At 38.6% G+C, this 19,636-nt stretch overlaps 1 protein-coding gene across 1 annotated transcript in view; it reads right to left on the bottom strand.

The window, feature by feature from the left end:
* LOC128867572 (homeobox protein orthopedia) overlaps positions 1-16,546 on the bottom strand; it is a 140,553-nt gene extending 124,007 nt beyond the window's left edge. Inside the window, exons 1-2 of the mRNA XM_054108936.1 lie at positions 16,448-16,546; positions 6,927-7,215 (exon numbers count right to left, since the gene is read on the bottom strand). Coding sequence (XP_053964911.1) covers positions 6,927-6,957 — 31 coding nt within the window. The 5' untranslated portion in view covers positions 6,958-7,215; positions 16,448-16,546. The remainder of the gene's footprint in view (positions 1-6,926; positions 7,216-16,447) is intronic.
* Positions 16,547-19,636: the final 3,090 nt, after the last annotated feature.

The following is a 19,636-nucleotide window of genomic DNA, read 5'->3' as shown; positions in this document are numbered from 1 at the left end:
GCATGTATGTGGAAATGTAATTATGTGCGTAACGTATATATGTACATATATATCTATAAATGTCGGTATGTATGTATGTACATTGTCGATTGGCGCTGATTTTGTCGAAATCAAAAGTGTTTAAAAATCATTAACATTGCGGTAAGAAGAAGTTAATATTGTATAATTTATACAATCAGTTGTAATTTGCATTAAAATAATTTCCACAATTATTGAGTTGAGCAATTATTACAATTAACACTACTGGTAATGTTGGTGTTGGCGATAAACGGTGGTAAGTGATGGACAACCTGCCTGCCTACCAATGGGCCAGCGGCCTGAAATAGGCTTGGCTGCCCCCTTGCATACGAGTGTATGCGATTGTGTGTATGTATGTGCGCCTGCGTGTGTCTGTGTGCAAGGAAGGCACAAGCCGCTGTCGGAAGTTAAGATCACACCCACTGACGCACCGCTAAATGATTGTGACATCAGCAAACACTTGCCACTGAACCTGAACCTGCGTCTCGGCCATGCCCAACACAATTTTAGCCCACCAAATCGAGGTGTTTCAGGTAAGCGAGTATACGAGTATTTACTCTCAATCTTGCCGCCGCTCAATTATCCGCCATTTAGCGTTGATTAAGCTGATTAAAATGCCAACGATCCCGACCGTCTAGAAGATTGTGCAAGTAGATTGGTGTGGGAAATCATGCACACATATACACATACAAATATGGACTTGTATATACTTACGCCTTCGTTTGTCTATGCGGTGATGCGGCGATGCGTCCGCCGTATACACAACAAATTAGTTTAATTTACTTGTTGTCTTCAGTTCAGCCTGTTTGTTATTGTCATTGTTGAGGTATTGCTAAATTGAAACATTATTATTGATTAGCGCAATTCTCTTGGTGATCTTAATTATCGATATTTGCTTGAAAAAAAAAGCAAACGCAATAGCCTCCAACATTTACATTCGGAAAATGGTTGCAAGCTACTTCACTAACAGAAAAGCTGCAACAACAAACCGACGAAGGAATGAAAAGGTACAGTGTAACCGGAGAAGTACCACAGGGGTCAGTGTTGGGCCCACTCCTCTGGAATTTAATGTACGATGGAGTCTTGCGTCTCCAACTACCTCCAAGATCCCAAATCACAGGGTTTTCGGATGCCATTGCAATCGTAGTCGTTGCTAAATTCCTTAACCAGGCTGAAGTGGTTTGCTACCAAGCGGTCGAAATCACTAAAGATTGGCTGCGCAATAGTGGTTTAAGGGGGGAGCCTGGTTTATAAGGTCAAAAAAATCAATTTTTTTTCGTTTTAAGCGATTCCTAATATATTTCAGAATATTCACACAAAGTTACAGAGCCTAATTCTCAATATTTCCGTAGATACAAAGCCAAAGGTAGGCGAGCGTATCTTCTTTTCTCGACTTTTCATTTTTATGATTTCTTTGAATTGGCGTTCATGAATGAAAAAAAAACTAATGAACCTTTTGAAATGAATCATAGCTTGTTTCCATCAGTATTAAATTCTCTTCTATTTGAACTAACAAAATAGATTAAAACTAAATTTTTCAAGATTTTTATACCAAGTTGAAGTGAATTTTTTTTATAGAAAAGCATTTTTTTCTTTAAAACCTCCAAAAAGTTGAAATTTTGGAATTTCTCTCAGTTTTCTTAGTTCATCTAGAATAAAAAATCATGATAATTAGAAATCCATTTGAATTTTTTGCTTTAGATAATAATTACGAGCTGTATCTAATTTCTATGTTAAACTAGCGAAAACCCGTCCGTTCCGCTGGTCGTCTTTAAAAAAATCTAGATTAATTAATTAAATTAAGCCGAAAAATACTGTGTGTTTTTTATAAAAATTCTCGCGCATGTATTACTCACGCAAATTTACCGTTATACTGTTTTTTTCTCGGAACGCATTACTTTGAAGAGCAAGTGATAAATACAATTTGTCTGTTTTACAGTTAGTAGTCGACGCGATGACGCTCAAAAAATCACTTTAATTTTCTTGATCAACATTGATTTTATTTCTTTGTTTGGAATAATTTTCATATTTCGTTATCTTTTTGGCAATTAAGAAAAAACTTGTGTATATACTCACGTAAATTTACCACTGTTCACTTTGCACTAACAAAATAAAATTTCTTTCTTTTGCGGCTTTATCGTGGCAAATAATATTTTGAAACAATTTTGCTTGAAAAATTTTAAATATTTCAGTAAATCTTCGTTTCCTATCAAATAGATGCAAAATATTCTAAATATTTACTCAAATGGTTGTTTTTATCAGAAAACAATTTTAAAAACGTGGTTTTCTCTGGAGAAAAAATACTCATTTGTTGTTTGCTTGAAAATCAGATCAGAAAGAAAGTTTGAGCGCGTCGTTGTTATGTTCTGCATTTGCATAGATGCGCTCCCCTTTACACATAAACAACAACATCAATCGTATGATACATGCACTTCGTCGTGTACGAAAAAGCGTAGAAGGAGAAGAGACCTGTTCTATTCCCCTCCGCTTTAACCCAGCTATGTGTTCAGGTGCAAATGACTTTTTTGCGTGAAGTCTGATATAAAATAAGTTCTATTTACTCTTCTTAAATTTATATAAACTTTTCCAGGCGAAGTAAAAAAACTGACATATATTTGCTTCAACCGTATATTTGTGAGTACACACGTAATACGTAGAAAACGGATCACCAATCACGCCGGCAATGATACAATGAATTTTTCACTATAACTGACTTGAGATTAACGTTTATATTTATAATAAGCGTATATGTAACATTTTAAATTTTTTTTAGAATTGCTTTTTTTTTAATTTTTAATAATAAGTGGTCTTCCTCTTCCTCTTCCTGTAGCTATTCCTTTTCCTTTTCCTCTTCCATCTCCAGCTCCATCTCCTTTCTTTATCCCGGAAACGGGCAGTAAAAATTACTTCACTTAAAAGCTTTCATCAACGGCTTCCATCTGATACCCATATTGTACAAACACATCCAAGGGTACCTTGGTCCACCTTTTCGGCTATATCTCGAGACCCTGGTCACTCAGAGATTTAAAAAATACTCTGTACTAAAGCACTCATCAGTAGCTTTGATTTGATACCCACAATGTAAAAACACATCCTAGGGTTACCCGGGTCCTCGTTTTGGCCTTCGGCAGCGCCACCTGGTGGCGATTGGAACCAATAAGTATATTATACTAACCTTCACCTTGGAAAAATATATATATATACCAAATTTCATAATAATCGGCCCAGACACACACGACCAAAATGTATTCCATTCTAATGAATGCTATGTGCGGTACAAAAAATACGTGCGGCAAATAGCAAAAACACACTCACTTAACCGACGCACCGCACACACACGCGTTATCGGATTTCAACCAAACTTCATAAAAACCTTTGCCAAAGCAGCACCAACAATGTGTGAAACTTTCATTGCTTTCCTTACACGCGTTGCTGAGATTACCCCGGACAAATGCACACTTTTTTTCGGCTTAATTTTTATATATATAGATATTTTTTCAACTTATTTTAACCAGTACAAAAATTTTTTATACTTTTTAAATGTTCATTAAAAGATAGAAAAAACTTTGCAGTGCTAAATTATTTTTCTCCTTAAAAAAAAAATCGCAAAGAAATGCAATTTTTAGTCCTCGTAAACCAGGCTCCCCCTTAAGCCTTGCAAACCATAAAACAGTGGCAGTTCTCATCAGTAGCAGGTAAATAGTTAAAACAGCAAATCTCAGAGTAGGTGGCCACTCACTGGAGTCTAAGCTGTAAATCAAATATATTGCGGTAATGATTGACCACAGGTTGAGCTTTAAACAGCACCTAACATACGCCAGCGATAAAGCAGCGAAGGCTGTAACTGCATTGACACGTATTATGATGAATACGATAGGACCTAAGCAGGCTTCTAGGAAGTTGTTTAGCAGTGTGGTATCGTCTATCTTGCTTTATGCGGTACCAGCCTGGGTCGAAGCAACAAGCTGCAGCACATACAGTTAGTAACATAAATAAGTATACAGGAGCCGGATTTATGGAATTGTTTGACGTTAACGCTTTCCTTAATTTGTAATCAAAATATTTTACACATGGTAATTGTGTACTGGGATAGGCTTTCATATGCGCCTTAAATTAGCTGTAAATTTTAGGTACCGTTATCCACGCTTTGCTTTGTCTTTGATGCCAGCGAAATTTATGTCTCAAAAGTTAGTATACAGCAAATGATTGTTCAGTTAGCATAACATTTATTTTTACGCATTGATTTAAAAGTTAAAACTATTAAAAGGAAATAATCAAAGTGAGTATAAAAATTTAGTGAAGTACGGTTTGTATTAATTTTTGCGACATTTTTAGTAATGGCACCTAGAGGAAAAGAGCTTTCTGATGATTTAAAAAAATGATTATAAAATATCACAAGGAATATAAATCATTGCGAGAAATCGGTGGTTTGATAGATAGGAGTTTTGCTACAGCTCAAAAGTTTGTGAATAAATATAAAAGTACGGGAAGCACCACTAATAAAGAGCGCCGCTCTTAAGTCACAGGGAAAGCAGCTTAGTCGTACGCAAATTAGGACAAACCCCAAAAATAAGTGCCCCCAAATTGAAATCTAAAGTTGAAAATGCGCCTGGAAAACAATTTAGCACCCGAACTATTCGTCGGATTTTGCATAGTGCTAGTTATCATGGGCGCAATGTTAAGCAAAAGCCCTTCGTGAGTAGTGTCATTCGGAGTAAAAGATCATGAAAAATATGACCAAACGTTTTGGAACCAAGTCATATTTTATGATGAGTGTAAGTTCAGTATCTGTGGATCTGATGGCCGTGAAAAAGTTTGGAGAAAAGTTAACGCGGAATTGGATCCAAACAATATGACCGGCACTGTGAAGCATGGAGGGGCTCTGTGATGGTTTGGCGATGTATGGCTGCGAACGGGGTTGGAAAGTTGGTATTTATCGAAAATATTTAGACCGATATGGTTACTTAAATATTTTGAAAAACAATTTAAAAGAAAACGCACCGAAATTGGGCCTTGGAGGAACGTTTATCTTCCAGCAGGATAATGACCCCAAGCACACATCTAACATTGTACGAGAGTGGCTGTTACACAATGTGCAAAAACAGCTGAAAACATCGCCACAGTCCCCGGACACCAACCCAATCGAACATTTATAGGATCATTTAAAGCGGCAAATACGTAAACATCCGATTAGAAATAAGGAACAACTGAAAAATGTCCTTCAAGAGGAATGGAAAAAATATCACCAGCTGTAACTGAAAACTTGGTGAAATCAATGCCATCACGACTTAAACCGATGGTAAAGTCTAATGGTTATAGTACCAAATACTAGGATTTGATTTTATTTATGTTTTTGATTTCACGAATTAATTATATGATGAACTGTATACTTACTTTTGAGACATGCATTTTTATAAAGTTTAATATAAAAAGCTATAATTTTTTTGCTTTTTTAAATTTTGTCATTATTTGGATTAAATATGACTTTTGTATTACATTCATGTAAATAAAACACAATTTTGTTATAACTTAGGTTGTTTGAAGGAATCGATTGGGGGAAAATTGAAAACGTGTCCGGTGCATACTTACTTCTGTTACTAACTGTACATGAAAGGCATTAAATCGGTATACCGGTTATGTGCCCTCAGGGTGTGCTGTGTATTCCGCACAGTATCGGAGGATGCTGTATTAGTCCTCACGGGTATGCTACCAGTTAAGCTGACTGCACTCGAATTCACCGAAATAAAAAACATCGAGCGGATCCAGCACAGCTGACTAACCGATTGACTGATCGAGAGCGAAGCATCCGTATTTGGCAGGAGGAATGAAGGAACTCCATGAACGGACGATGGACATATCGATTGATTCCGCATATCACAAGATGGATAAATCGAAAGCATGGACAGATAGATTTCTACCTGACCCAATTACTTAGTGGACATGGATGCTTTAAGACTTATCTGCATGGATTTAAGCACGAAGATGACCCGTACTGCACTTTTTGCAACAGTCTAGTTGAAGATGCAGAAAATGTTTTCTTTGTCTGCCCTCGTTTTGAGCTGGAAAGAGAAGATTTGAGTGATAGGGTTGTGAAGCCAATAATGGTTAGTAACCTAGTAGATATCATGCTTAACTCAGAAGAACATTGGACCGCTGTCAGTAACATGCCAAGAATAGTAATTACCAACCCGACTAGAAATTTTGGTAAGGCGGTGATTAGGCGCAAATAAGGCAGACCGCATTCCAAATTTGCGTCTCATAAGGCAGCCAAACTAGGCCCAAGTCCCGAAAGGTATCGCCACACATCTGCCTCATTAGGCGCAGGTTCGAAAAACCGAACTTCGGTAATACTCCGGATGCCCTTCTACAAATCGGTTAGGGATTCCAATTTATGCCTAAGTGAGACACTGCTACCGATTTTCGTGACCACAACCAAATTTGGTATTGTTCTGGCATGCCAATCTTTGCCTTGCCTAATTCGGGGCCAACTGATTCTTCGGCATGCCTCACTGTAATTCTAGTCGGGAAGCTGCGTCGCACTGAACAGCAGCGCAGATTTTCATGAAGAGGCAATAGGCCGCTCCCCCTCCCGCGAAGTATTACCTAACGGTCGTCCCGCGGGAAGGAAACGGAGCTGGGGTGGGTTTTTAGTGGGTGATTCGAAAGACAAGTCTCACACTTTTCGGCTTTCAATGCTTTTTGCCACCTCCATAAAAAAAAAAAAAGAAAAAAAACAGCAACAACACTTCAACGCCCACTACCAATTGTTTGACTTACATGAACCGTTAAAATAGTCGCATTCCTTTTATTAGGCGCTAATTTAGTTTTGCTCACTTCACGAATCGTTAGTTGAAATATTTCAAAATATGATTCTAGTTATTTAGGAGTTTCTCCTTCATTTCACTTACCCAACATGTTGGCGCCCAAATTGTTCAGCATATTTGCCGAGAAGTTTCGAATCGATAACGCAGACAGCTTGCCGGTTTTCCAATGAACTCGCTGATTGTAATATAAGGTGGCAACCTCTCGAAATTTGCTGCTCTTAATTCAATTCGACTGGATGCAAATGTAGTTAGTTGTTTGGTGGTTGGTTTTTCGTATTTTTGTGCCAAAATTTATTCTATCGTATACAATTTTTATCACAGTTCGTATGCCCAAAATCTTAGCGCACCAGCTTTACATTTCAGTATCTCTGTTCTGGAATGGTGAAAAAATAGGATTAATATTCACGTTTTATAACAAAATAAAAACAAAGTATTGAAAGAGGAAATAGTGGAAGTCCGACAACTGAGTTAAATAACTAGAGAAAAGGGACTGATTAACAAGTTTTGAAGAGTTTGTTTTTCTTATTTAATTTTAGCAATTTTTTGTGGAAATTAAATTAGTTATTTATTTATTTTATTATTTCTTTTTTTTAATTTTATTAATCATGCCCACAACTGTAAATTCTTTTACAGTGTTTGAGCTTAATTCTAAAAGATGAAAAATCCTACTGGAAATAGAAGTGGAAGTTAGAGGAGAAGAACAAAGAAGCATTAGAAACAGATTCTTAAACACCTGCACGTGCATATTAGCTACAATACGAGGTGTGTTCAAAAAGTTTAGTGAATTTTGTGTTTTTTCAAAAATTATTTATTTATTCTTTAATATCCATTTTGTCCCCTTCAAAGTAATCCCCCTGAGATATTAAGCACTTGTGTCAACGTTTTTTCCAATCTTCGAAGCTCTTCAAAAAATCATTTTTTTTATCTCGTTCTGCTCCTCCTTCGATGCCGTCTTTATCTCGTCAACCGTAGCGTGGCGTCGTTCTTTCATGGGCCTCTTCAGTTCCGGGAACAAGAAAAGGTCACAGCGGGTCAGATCTGAGGAATACGGTGGCTATGGCATAATTAGTGTGTTGTTTTTGGCCAAAAAGTCGCGCACAAGCAACGATGTGTGAGCAGGGGCGCTATCGTGATGCAAGAACCAATTTTTGTTCTTCCACAAATCCGGGCGTTTCTGGCGGATTGCTTCGCGCAAATTGCGCTTAACGTGCAGGTAATATTACTTATGGACCGTTTTACCCTGTGGCAAAAACTCATGATTCACAACGTCCCTGCAATCGAAGAAAACGATAAGCAAAACTTTTACATTCGAGCGAACTTGGCGCGCTTTTTTCGGTCTTCGTTGTCTTGGTTCGTGCGGCAGCTTCCAACTTCAAAGAGAAGTTTTACATCATCCGCGAACATTAGGCAGTTAGCAAACTTAAAATGGGTAAATCAGCAATAAAAATGGGTAAGTCATTAATAGAAATATTGAATAATAGTGGGCCACTCTGAGTTCCTTGCGGAATGTCTGAATAAGCTTCAACTAAAGTTTTAAAGACATAAGCACCGATTTTCACACATAATTTTCTGTTACAAAGAAAGCTGGCGAAAAATTCTAATAATTTTTCCCTGATTCCATTATGTTCGAGCTTGTGTAAAAGTGACTGATCAACTTTGTCAAACGCCCTTGCAAAGTCTGTATATACCACATACCCAGCTGTGCATGGTTATTAAATGCTTTTATTATTTTATTAGAGATCAGAACAAGATTAGAGCAAACTGATCTTCCGGGCATGGAACCATGTTAGCACTTACAAATAATCTCATTAACATAATTGAATAACTTTGCATGAATAATTGAGTGAAATAATTTTGTTATAGTACATTGCTTAACAACAGGTCTGTAGTTGCAAACATCATTTCGGTTACCTGATTTGTAGATAGGCTCAGTCGAACAGAGTTTCCACGAATCAATATACTTTTTTAAGCAGTTTACTTTTAATAGATCATCAAATTTAACACAAAATATGCTGACGGCAAAAACTGATATGCGATCATGACGTTTTACACAATACATAAATCTGGCGATGTTCTTGTGGAAAACATTAAGTTTACTACGACACAGACTATCACAATTAGCCATCCATACAATAAGTTTGGTAAAAGAAATGTTTTAGCTAAAAGCAGTCGAATTTTCATTGGAGTAAACTGCTCAATAGCCCATAAAGAACGGAGCATAGGCCTTGCCTGTTGCACCGTACATGTGGCTATATCGACGATAGATTTCTATTGAAAATTCGTCCTAGATTTCAGGCAGTGTCAACAAATTTTATAACTGCGGTTTTCAATTTCACTTCACTGTAGTCTTCGAGTTTGAAAGCCTTCTTGTGAATAACGATACACTGATTTTTACTCGCATTTAAAAGTAACCCATTGTCACAGGTCCACTTGCTGGCGTGACCTAAGTCAGTGTTGAGGTTAGTATTACAATTATTGTCAGATACAAAAGGGCAAAAGTACTTGTAATTATGGACATCATCTGGGTACACGTGAATGTCACAATATTTTAACACACTTTGTAGATCATTTATGAATAACACAAACAATAGATAATGGTAAGTTGGCGATGAAAAGATTGACGCCCGATGGCTGTGACGGTAGACAACAAGCGGATCCGGCTGTTAATTTCGAAGCAGTGTTTGGAGTAATTTAAGCGAGATCCGAAGGAATTTTTGCGTCGAGTTGTCACCATTGGTGAAACCTGCACTCATCATTACACACCATAAACTAAGTAACAATCAAAACAATGCATTTCTCTCGGTGAATCTGCTTCAAAGAAGGCGAAGATAGTACCATCAGCTGGAAAGGTCATGGCGATGATTTTTTGTGACGCAAACGGCGTCACTCTTATTGATTTTTTTACAAAATGGAAGAACGATCGCTGGACAATACTACAATGAGTTATTGTATCGCTTAGATAAAAAATTGAAGAGAATAAGGCGCATGAATTGCTGCCACACCCCCGTGTTCACCCGATTTGGCTCCCTGCGACATTTTCTTGTTCCCTAACATGAAGAAATGGTTTGCGGGCAAAGAATGTAGCTCAAACGAGGAAGTCACCACCCAGAGAGAGGCGTATTTGGGAGAGTTCGACAAATCTTATTTCATATAGGTATATATGTATATGTATATAATTGACGTTTTTTGGGTGTTTGGCCGAACTCCTCCTCCTATTTGTGGTGTGTGTCTTGATGTTGATCCACAAATGGAGGGACCTACAGTTTTAAGCCGACTCCGAACGGGAGATATTTTTATGAGGAGCTTTTTCATGGCACAAATACACTCGGAGGTTTGCCATTGCCTGCCGAGAGCAACCGCTGTTAGAAAAATGTTTTTTTTTTTATTAATTTTGCTTTCACCGAGTCGCGCAGCAACCCATTCGGCTACGGCGGCCGCCGCATGATATATTATAATACAGGTAAAATGGTGTGATTAATTTTACCTGCACCTATTCACTTATGTATCTATTTTAATACATTGTGCAAACCGTCTCCACATATGTTATCCATGGGTATATGTTTCAACTTTTTTCTCTGACTATAAATACTAAAAAATGGTACGACAAAATTTTGCTCTCCGTATTAATAATTAAAGTGTGATAATTAAAGTGTGACATTTATGATGCATACTTTTTTTTAAATGCCGTAAATTGCAAATTTTTTCGAAATTCAAAAATCCGGCTCGATAAATACAACTTTATTTTACAAGAATTTTTTTACATTTTACAGATCCATCAACATTTCAAGGTGAAATGATGCAGTCTGCGGAGCAACTTGTTTTTCATTGTATAGGGAGGGTCATGTAAAATTTGCTTTTTGAATTGGCTATAAAAAAAAAATTAATAATTTTTTTTTCAAACTTTTTTTTTATTTTAAAGATTGAACATTGTCATTTATGAATGAAAAATAATATCGTTCAAATGACTGCCACGACTAGCTTTACAGTAGGCCATTCGATCAACCCAATTTTTAAGCACATTTTCGATTGTTTGGGCTCCAATTTCATGAATGGCATTTTTGATTTCGTGTTTTAAAGCATCAATCGTCTCTGGATGGTTCGCATAGCATTTGTCCTTAACGGCTCCCCACAAAAAATAGTCCAACGGGCTGCCAATTGATATCGGAATTTCGGCTAATTATTCGATTTTCAAAAACGCCAAAAGCTCCCATTGAGCGAACCGAAAACGCATTGGATGATCATTAGGCTTGAGTTAGGCTTCAGTTCTTGCACCAATTGAACTTTGTAAGCTTTCAAACCGAGGTTTTTATGCAAAATTCTCCTCAAAGAAGTGCGTGAAATGTTCAATTCTTGAGAACGATGACGAGTTGAGGTTGTTGGATGTTCACGCACATTTTCAGCTACAGCAGCAATGTTTTCGGGTGTACGCACTGTAAGAGCACGTTCACGTGTTGACTTATCCATTAACGATCCACTTTCACGAACGCGATTAACAAATTGATCCACAAACTGTCTTGTTGGCAAATCTTTTTTTTGGAATTTTTTTTCAAATTTCTCACGGTTTGAGTAGAAGACTCACCACTTTGGATATAGGTTTTCAATATTTTCCAATTTTGTTCAAGCGTATAGCGTCCCATTTCGTAAATGTCAAACCTTTAAGTAAATTATGAACACAGTTGGCATACGGCTCTCTATATTAATTATTCCACCCCTTCAATTGATGTGGCACCCAGTTACCTGCTTTCTGGAGCATTCTCAACGCGAGCAAACGTTTATCGACGGTCGATCTGTCAACATCCAACTCTTTAGGCATATCACCAAGGGTTTGGCATACGTCTTAAATCATTAATTGTTCCTGTTGAGTATCTTCGAATTTTTTCAATGCCCCTTCGCGATCTTTATCACTCACGTCGTATTTGATGGAGCGTGATTACCGTAAATATTGATCAATATACGACACGTTTCAGCTGCACTTTTTTTGACTTCAGATAAAAAAGAATATTTACGCTTCAAACGAATGTCAACTACTAAGTCGCTTCGGGCATCGATTTGACAAAATTTTGTATAATATTTTTATTAATTTCTGAACATTTGCGACATTAGCAGCACTTCTAAAGCTTTTAGCGCTAGCAAACTGTCTTCCATTTTCCGAAGAACCGAATCAGAAAGTATTGCCCATACATTTTCGATTGGGTTGAGGTCATGGGCTGCAGCCAGTCCATAATAAAATATATTCTTTTCTCACTTCTAAAAACTCTTTGGTCGGGCGAATGAATACAGTATAGGGGTGTTCGCAAATCATCAGACGCATTAAACTACGAATATTCTGCTTATGCGTGAAATCCGTATTGTTGTACGGAAGCGAAACATGGCTGATCTCTAACACCATCACACAGAGGCTACAATCCTTCATTAACAAATGCTTCCACATCATCTGCAGAATATTCTGGCCAAACATCACCAGTAACGACGCACTGTGGAGATTAACGAACGAGGAGCCCATCCTTAGGCAAATCAAATGCAGAAAGTGGTGGTGGAGAGGTCACACGTTGAGAAAACCACCAGATAGCATCACGAGAATGGCACTGAACAGAGCAAGGGAGCAGAAGTTGCGGTCGACCCAAAAACACTTGGAGAAGGTCGATGCTACGCGAACTTGCAGATAGCACATGCCTACATCTCATGAGACGGTGCAAAAGCAATAGCACAGGACCGTGTACGATTGAAGAGTCTTGTCGAGGCACAGGCTTCCGAGAGGAGTGAACAAGGAAAAAAAACATATCTTTGATTGCTTCGAAAGCTTGAACATCTGCGTTGTTATTCTGCAAAATCCACTTCTCATACAAACTATCATCTAAGAAAGTAATAAGTACTTCATCTAGAATTTCTATGTAGTTGACACTACTCATTTTTATGGATATGAAACATATGGGCGTTTCGCCTTTGACTCTAATGGCACCCCAAACCATGACTGTTTCCTTCCGAAATTACGAGCCATTCTTCCTCCTTTTTCTTCCGTTTATTATGGCAATTCATTTGAGAACCATCTGTTCCCTCCAGCTTCAATTTTTTGCCATCGGAAAAAACTACACTTTCCCATTCATTTTCTCAAAATTGGTACTTTTCTGCAAATGTCAATCTGGCCTATTTGTGTCGTTGGCGTAACTTAGGTTAAGGTACTCGTACTTTTACTTATTCTAGATTAGAATCCGCTTGCAAGAATTGTTGCCCACGACGGTTAGTAACTTCCTAATTAAGCGTGTGTTTAATTTCAGCAGTGCGATTTGATTTATTTATAGCTAAACGTTGGATTTACCGAGCATCTCAAGCGCTCAGTTTTGCTTGTCTACCACTTCTCTTGACGCATTCGTGCTTTTGTTTGAAATGGAAGTAATACAAAATCACAATTTCATCATTATTCCTTCGTCTCCGTTGCGGAGCATAGAGCCAAAGTAAGATTTTTCCATTTCGTGCTATTCCCGGATATATTTTTCGCTTGCTGCCAGGTCATTGGTTTGTCCACGGCTTTGTATTCCTCTTCGATGCAGCGTCGCTAAGAGCCTCTGGTCTGCCTCTTCTGCGCTGTCCTTGGGTGTTCCAGTCCAGCGCTTGCCTATTGATTTCAGTGCCACCTTTCCGTAGGGTATGGCCAAGCCAACTCCATTAACGTTCGCTTATTTGTTTTTGATGGCAGATACGCAGAATGCGTCTCAAGCAGCGGTTCATGAACACTGGAAGCTTCTGTACAATTCCCGCCGACAGACACCACGTTTCACAGGCGTAGAGCAGAATTGATTTAAAATTGGAGTTGAAAATCCGTATTATTGTTTTAATGTGCATTTGCTGGGACTGTCACACGACGAAGATTTTCAATCCTCTTGTTTTTTGCACACTTTTACATTCAAAGCACACGCTTTTCATCTTATAATTATTTTAGATTGTATTTGAGTTTGATAAGACCGTATCCACCATGCGTTGGAAAGAGATTTTTGGGCTTCTACGGTTTTTAAAACCTTGCGAATTCCACCACAGAACATCCACGCATATTTCGCTAAACCAACCTGCTGCTCGCGAGCCGCATGCGGCTCTTAGAAAGATTATTTGTGGCTCTCCATAAATGTACCCGAGTTCCCTTTTCCTTCTTGGGCTATTATATTGTTCCCACTTTGTTACGCTTTTATCCAAATAAAATGTCTCACAGTAATTCCTTTGAGTTCGATTTAAAATTCGTGAAATTCAAAGAATTACTGAGAAGTGCTGCCACTAATTATTCACTAAATTTAAGGGGTTACATACGTCCAGGGCGCCAAAAAAGCACTAAAAGAAAATTTGTTTTTAGAAGGGATAACAATAGAAATAAATATAAAAAAATCGTGTACATTGTTTATTAGTACTTAAACTTTATAAAAAAATTGATTTTAATTTTTCTTTACAAAAATTAGTATATAAAAAATCACGTGACCTAAAATAGAGGGTGGGCCATATAGCGTTTGCTTTTTGAACCACCTATTTTTTTGAGAATGGTAACACAAATGGCATGCCAACTGTGTTCATAATTTACATAAAAGTTTGACATTTACGAAATGGGACGCTATACGCTTGAACAAAATTGGAAAATATTGACCTGTGAGATGATTTTTGAACAGCAGAAAAGGAAAGGTTTTCTGCATCGCCACGTCACTGGCGATGAAAAATGGATCTAAGCGTCGAAAAAGTTGGAGCCTGCCAGGTAAACCCGGCTCATTGATAGCGAGAAAAACTATTCATGCTTCAAAGGCTATGTTGTGCATCTGGTGAGATCAGAAGGATGACATCTAAAGCGTGATTTTTTAGCTATTATCTTTTTAAACAGTTGGTTTAAACAGCTGACGCACGTTTCGTGTTTTGTTTCACTGTCAAACATCTTCAGTTTGGTCTATAATTTAACCATGAATCGTCTCACAAGCGAACAACGCTTGCAAATCATTGATTTTTATTATAAAAATGGGTGTTCTGTTAAGAAAGTTTAAAGTCGAAAAATTGTGTTCAGCGACGAAGCTCATTTTTGGATCAATGGGTACGTAAATACGCAGAATAGTCGATTTTGGAGTGAAGATCAGCCAGAAGAATTGCAAGAGCTACCAATGTACCCAGAAAAGGTCACAGTTTGGTGCGGTTTATGGGCTGGAGGTATCATTGGACCGTACTTCTTCAAAGATGCTGCGAATCGTAACGTAACTTTGAATGGTGAGCGCTACCGTGAAATGATATCCAACTTTTTTTGCCCAAAATGCAAGAGCTTGACTTGCATGACATGTGGTTTCAGCAAGACGGTGCCACATGCCACACAGCACGCGTAACAATGAACTTGTTGAGAGGCGAACGGCGACATGTGACGGTGAACATTTTATTTCACGTTCGGGACCTGTCAATTGGCCACCCAGATCGTGCGATATAACGCCTTTAGATTATTTTTTGTGGGGATATGTTAAAGCTCATGTCTATTCAGCCAAGCCTGCATCAGTTAACGCATTGGAAGACAACATTAAAGCATTTCTATGTGAGATACTGGCCAAAACATTGGAAAGAGTATGCCAAAATTGGACTAAGCTGATGGACCATTTGAAGCGCAGTCGCGGTCAACATTTGCATGAAATAATCTTTAAACATTAAATTATATGGACTGTACTATCGATTTAAATAAAAATTTCATGCATTTTACGTGTGTTTTTTTTTTTGAAAAACTTTCCTATAGCTCTTAAAAAATCACCCTTTATTTTGTACTCCGGAAGCCATCTGAAACCATCATCGGCGATCGTTACCGACTGCAGCTAATGCCTTTGAATCGAAATCTCAAAGTCAAAAGAACTCGAATTTTTTGTCAGAGGAATCCGTATGCTGCCTGAAAGATGAAGTGAAGTTGTGGCTTCCAGTGGCACATACTTCATATAATATCAGTTATTATTTAACTCTTTAAATAATTCGTAACTTTGGCGAAGAACGGACGGAAACTTATTGCCACACCCAATTTTTTTTCCTTGTTCACTCCTCTCGGGGGTATAAAGCCTTGACAAGACTCAGTCTTGCATTGGTTTCGTTAATCTGTTTTGATTTCTGACAGGGTAGGTGATTAGCCTGCCGCTATTTACCCAGTACTAAGCTCCAAATTATGAAGTAACCTCAAGAAATCTATTCGCTTATTTGAAGTTCTCTTTATATTTTATATTTTCGTTCTATAGATTTTGCTTTACTTAATAATCAATTTAAATTTCGTGAAATGTGTGCTTATTTCAGCATATTTTTAAGACATTCATCCTGAAAAGTTGAAATAAAAAAATTAGCTTCTAGTCCTAAACTGAATAAAATAATTATAATTCATTTTAATATTCAGCGGTCATAAATATATTAAATTTTGTAACGAAGTGTATTGAAATAATTCGAACTGAGTGCATTTCATGCATGACGAAGCCCACTTGAGGAGCTATCCGACTGCTGAGCACTAACGCCAAGCCATCGAATGCTCCAGGCTGCCGTCAAAGTCCATAACAATCTAACAGCCATAAAAACTAACATAAAACTTACGGCGCTAATGAAATGAAGCAATCGAAAAGAGCAATTCGACTTACCTCTACTTAGGCGAACAACCGAGCTGCGCTCCATAAGGGAAATCAATTCAATCAAATGTTTATGGAGACCCAGTAATCACCAAGCCACATAAAAAGAGTCATTGGCATAAATCCGGAAGTGCCAATAGGCTGCAGGTAACCATACACACACACACAGACACACACATGTGCTGGTATGAGTATGGGTGTCACAAATGTGTGGCACGAAAGTGCCGATGATAAATATTTTCAAAGTAGTTTTGTTTGTGTGTTTAAATATGTGCGCATGTATGGGTAAAGCGGATCTTTTGAAAGGCTGAGTGTTGCAGTTTAACTTAAATTTTTGGTGCTTTACTGTTGTTGGCCGCTGCTAGGACGGATGAAACTGGTGACTTGATTAACGCTTATTTCATTTTTTTATGTCGTCAATTGTTGCACTGTTTTTTTAATAATTTTTTTTGGTTTTTTGTGTGTTTTGTGTTTCATAAGCGTATTTTTTTTTAATTTTTTTTTAAATTTTTTTTAGTTCCGTATTTTTTTATGTTCCGTATTTTTTATGCGCCTATTTTTGGTGTTCAAGTCTTTAACTCACACTTGGGAAATTCCACCACCTATCGCCGCTCCACTACTTCACCTTATTCGCCGCACTAGCGCAGTCTTTATTTCGTCTGCGTTTACAAGCCACTTAATTCACGGTTATAATTTGGTTGACACTTCTAATTAAATCCAATAAATTCACGGCACTGCTACAGCAGCAGAAGCAGCGGTAATGCAAACAAAGCAGCAGCAACATTTCACTATGCGCACTGCAACACTTGATTGACTGTACACTTGCAACACAATTGGATTGGTGTAGGCGCCGTCTGAGCTGTGGCACTTCGTTGACCCGACTGGCCGTGCTGGGAGCAACTTAATGTCCCTTAGATGGCCATTAAATGTGTGTCGGAATGAACAAATATTTGAAATGCTGCGTTGTTGGTCTATGGCGTTTAGGGGCACATACTAGGTGTATGTGTAGGCATGTGTTTTTGTGCAACAGTGCACAAATTTTTTGTCAAAACTAACGGCAACGGATGCACAAACGCGTTACACTCGCCGTGCGAACAATTCGCATTTAAATCGAATTGTTATGAAATTGAAGCGCACAACCACTGGCCAAAGGCGAGTCATCCAATTCGAGCAGCCTTGCAGCTAAGCAGCGCCGACTGTCGCCAAACGTTGAATGCGAAATTCAATCACTATCATCACCAACACCACCACCACCGCCACAAAACGCTAGCGACGGCTGCTGCTCTTGCTTTTGCTTGTGCTGCTGCTGCTGCTGCTGCTGTTGGCATGCGGTAGCTGAGCTCTTTCCAATTCGCAGTCCTCCCCAAAGCTAGCTACGGCTATGTGCTTCATTACAACAACAACAACAATAGTAAAGCCCTCGAGCGCTAAGAAAAGAGTGCGCGCAAAAAATTAAAATAAACTTTGTAGTCATAGACGTCCACTACCAAAGGTGCGGAGGGATTTTATTGCGCTGTGTTGCTGCAAAGAAATTTATGCCTTATTAAAATTTGTGATTGCTGCCTTATCGATTGCAGCATAGTAGTTTGTAATTAAAATAAAACTATGAATTAAGTAGTTTGTGTGTACATCCATATGCGCATACACATTTCGCACGCCCATGCAAAAGTATTATTGTTTTTGTTTTTGCTTTGCAAGCAACAACCAACCCTTGCAATTGCCCCCGCAGTGTGATAAGCGCGAATCCGCATAGTGTTTGTGTGCGTGCGTGTGTGTGTGTGTGGTTTTTTTCTTTGTTTTGGCTGCTTGGCCTAATCGCGCGTTAAGGCTGCCATCAGCAGCCTCATCACCACCATCATTGGCACCATGAGCGCCAAGCAACAACAACAAACACGCGCACTCACAATGGGGCTGCTCCAGCCGCAGCAGCAGCAGCAAGCAGTGAGTATTGGCAAGCGATTTCCAATATGGAGGTCAAGGCGGCGCAACAAAGATAGCGCGACTCTATCCATCGGTAGCATTTGGCTTAGCAGCAGTGGCGGCTGTCTATCTTGTACGGTCGCTCAGCGTCGCCAGCCATCTTGGCACGGGGTGGGGTTCGCGCGCACACAACCACACCGCTCACAGCTAGCAACAACACAGCACACGCTCGCTGTATCCAACGGCACTTGTCGACAAAGTGCGGTGCACTCACCCGTCGCAACAACAAGGCAGTCAACCGTCCGTTTAGCTGCCTTGCTGCCATGCCATAGTAGCCGCTCTATCGCTCGCTTGTGCGCTCAGTGGCATCAATTATGCATGAACGAGATGCTCATGCGAGGGCGTGGCTTGTAGAACACTGGCTTTCTCTCTTTCTCTCTCTCTCTCTCTCGCTCGGTCACACTTGCAGTCATAGTTGTTGTTTGGCATCTATTGTGAATGAGCTTAGTGTATACACCTGTTAGGCATTCGAATTCGGCTTTGCATAAGGAGAAATTCTGATAACAAAAATACAACAAACAATTAAATGAACTACGTACGTTTGCTCTCCTTTGCTGGAAGTAGTCGCCAGTTGCCTTGTATTCCAGTTTCTCTTGTTGCTCCTTGCATAACGAATAGCATTGAGGACTTTTCAGCGGTAGATATGTGTGTGTGTGTAGGTAAATTTTGTGTTTCTTTAGCAGTCAATTGTATGCCTAACAACGTTGCCATGCTTTAAAGACCTCATTTTAAATTTCTACTCATTGCCAACGTTTTGATTTTGCTTTTATTATTTTATTTATGTCGTTCTAAGCGCAGCTTAACTGGCTATAAATGGGCCCTAAGGACTTTACCATGCATTTTCATACATATGCGCTTACTTGCACGCACAGCAACTCCTATGTTTGGAGAGTTTTATGTGCACTGCACATTGTACAGTGAGTGACGAAATTATTCGGTAAAACGGGTGCTTTCATGTTGCTTGCAGTTTCTTAACTCAGATGCCAATAAAATGCGAAAGTCTTATGAAGCACTTACAATTTATTTATAGCGAATAGGCGTCTGGCGATTCCTGTTGAACATTTTTTAAAACTTTTGTAATAATGATCCAAGCGTTTTCGACATTATCGATAATTCTACCAAAAATTTGTTTATTTGTAAGCCTGAACCAAGGTACATTGAACAGACAGTATCGGTAAAGCAGCCGATTTGGGGTTTCTTCCTATTTACTTGGTTCTAAAT

Source organism: Anastrepha ludens, chromosome 6, assembly GCF_028408465.1.
Source record: "Anastrepha ludens isolate Willacy chromosome 6, idAnaLude1.1, whole genome shotgun sequence".
NCBI classification, from domain to species: Eukaryota; Metazoa; Arthropoda; class Insecta; order Diptera; family Tephritidae; genus Anastrepha; species Anastrepha ludens.
Note: the sequence above shows the minus strand (reverse complement) of the source record. Positions and strands in the feature narration are given on the sequence as shown.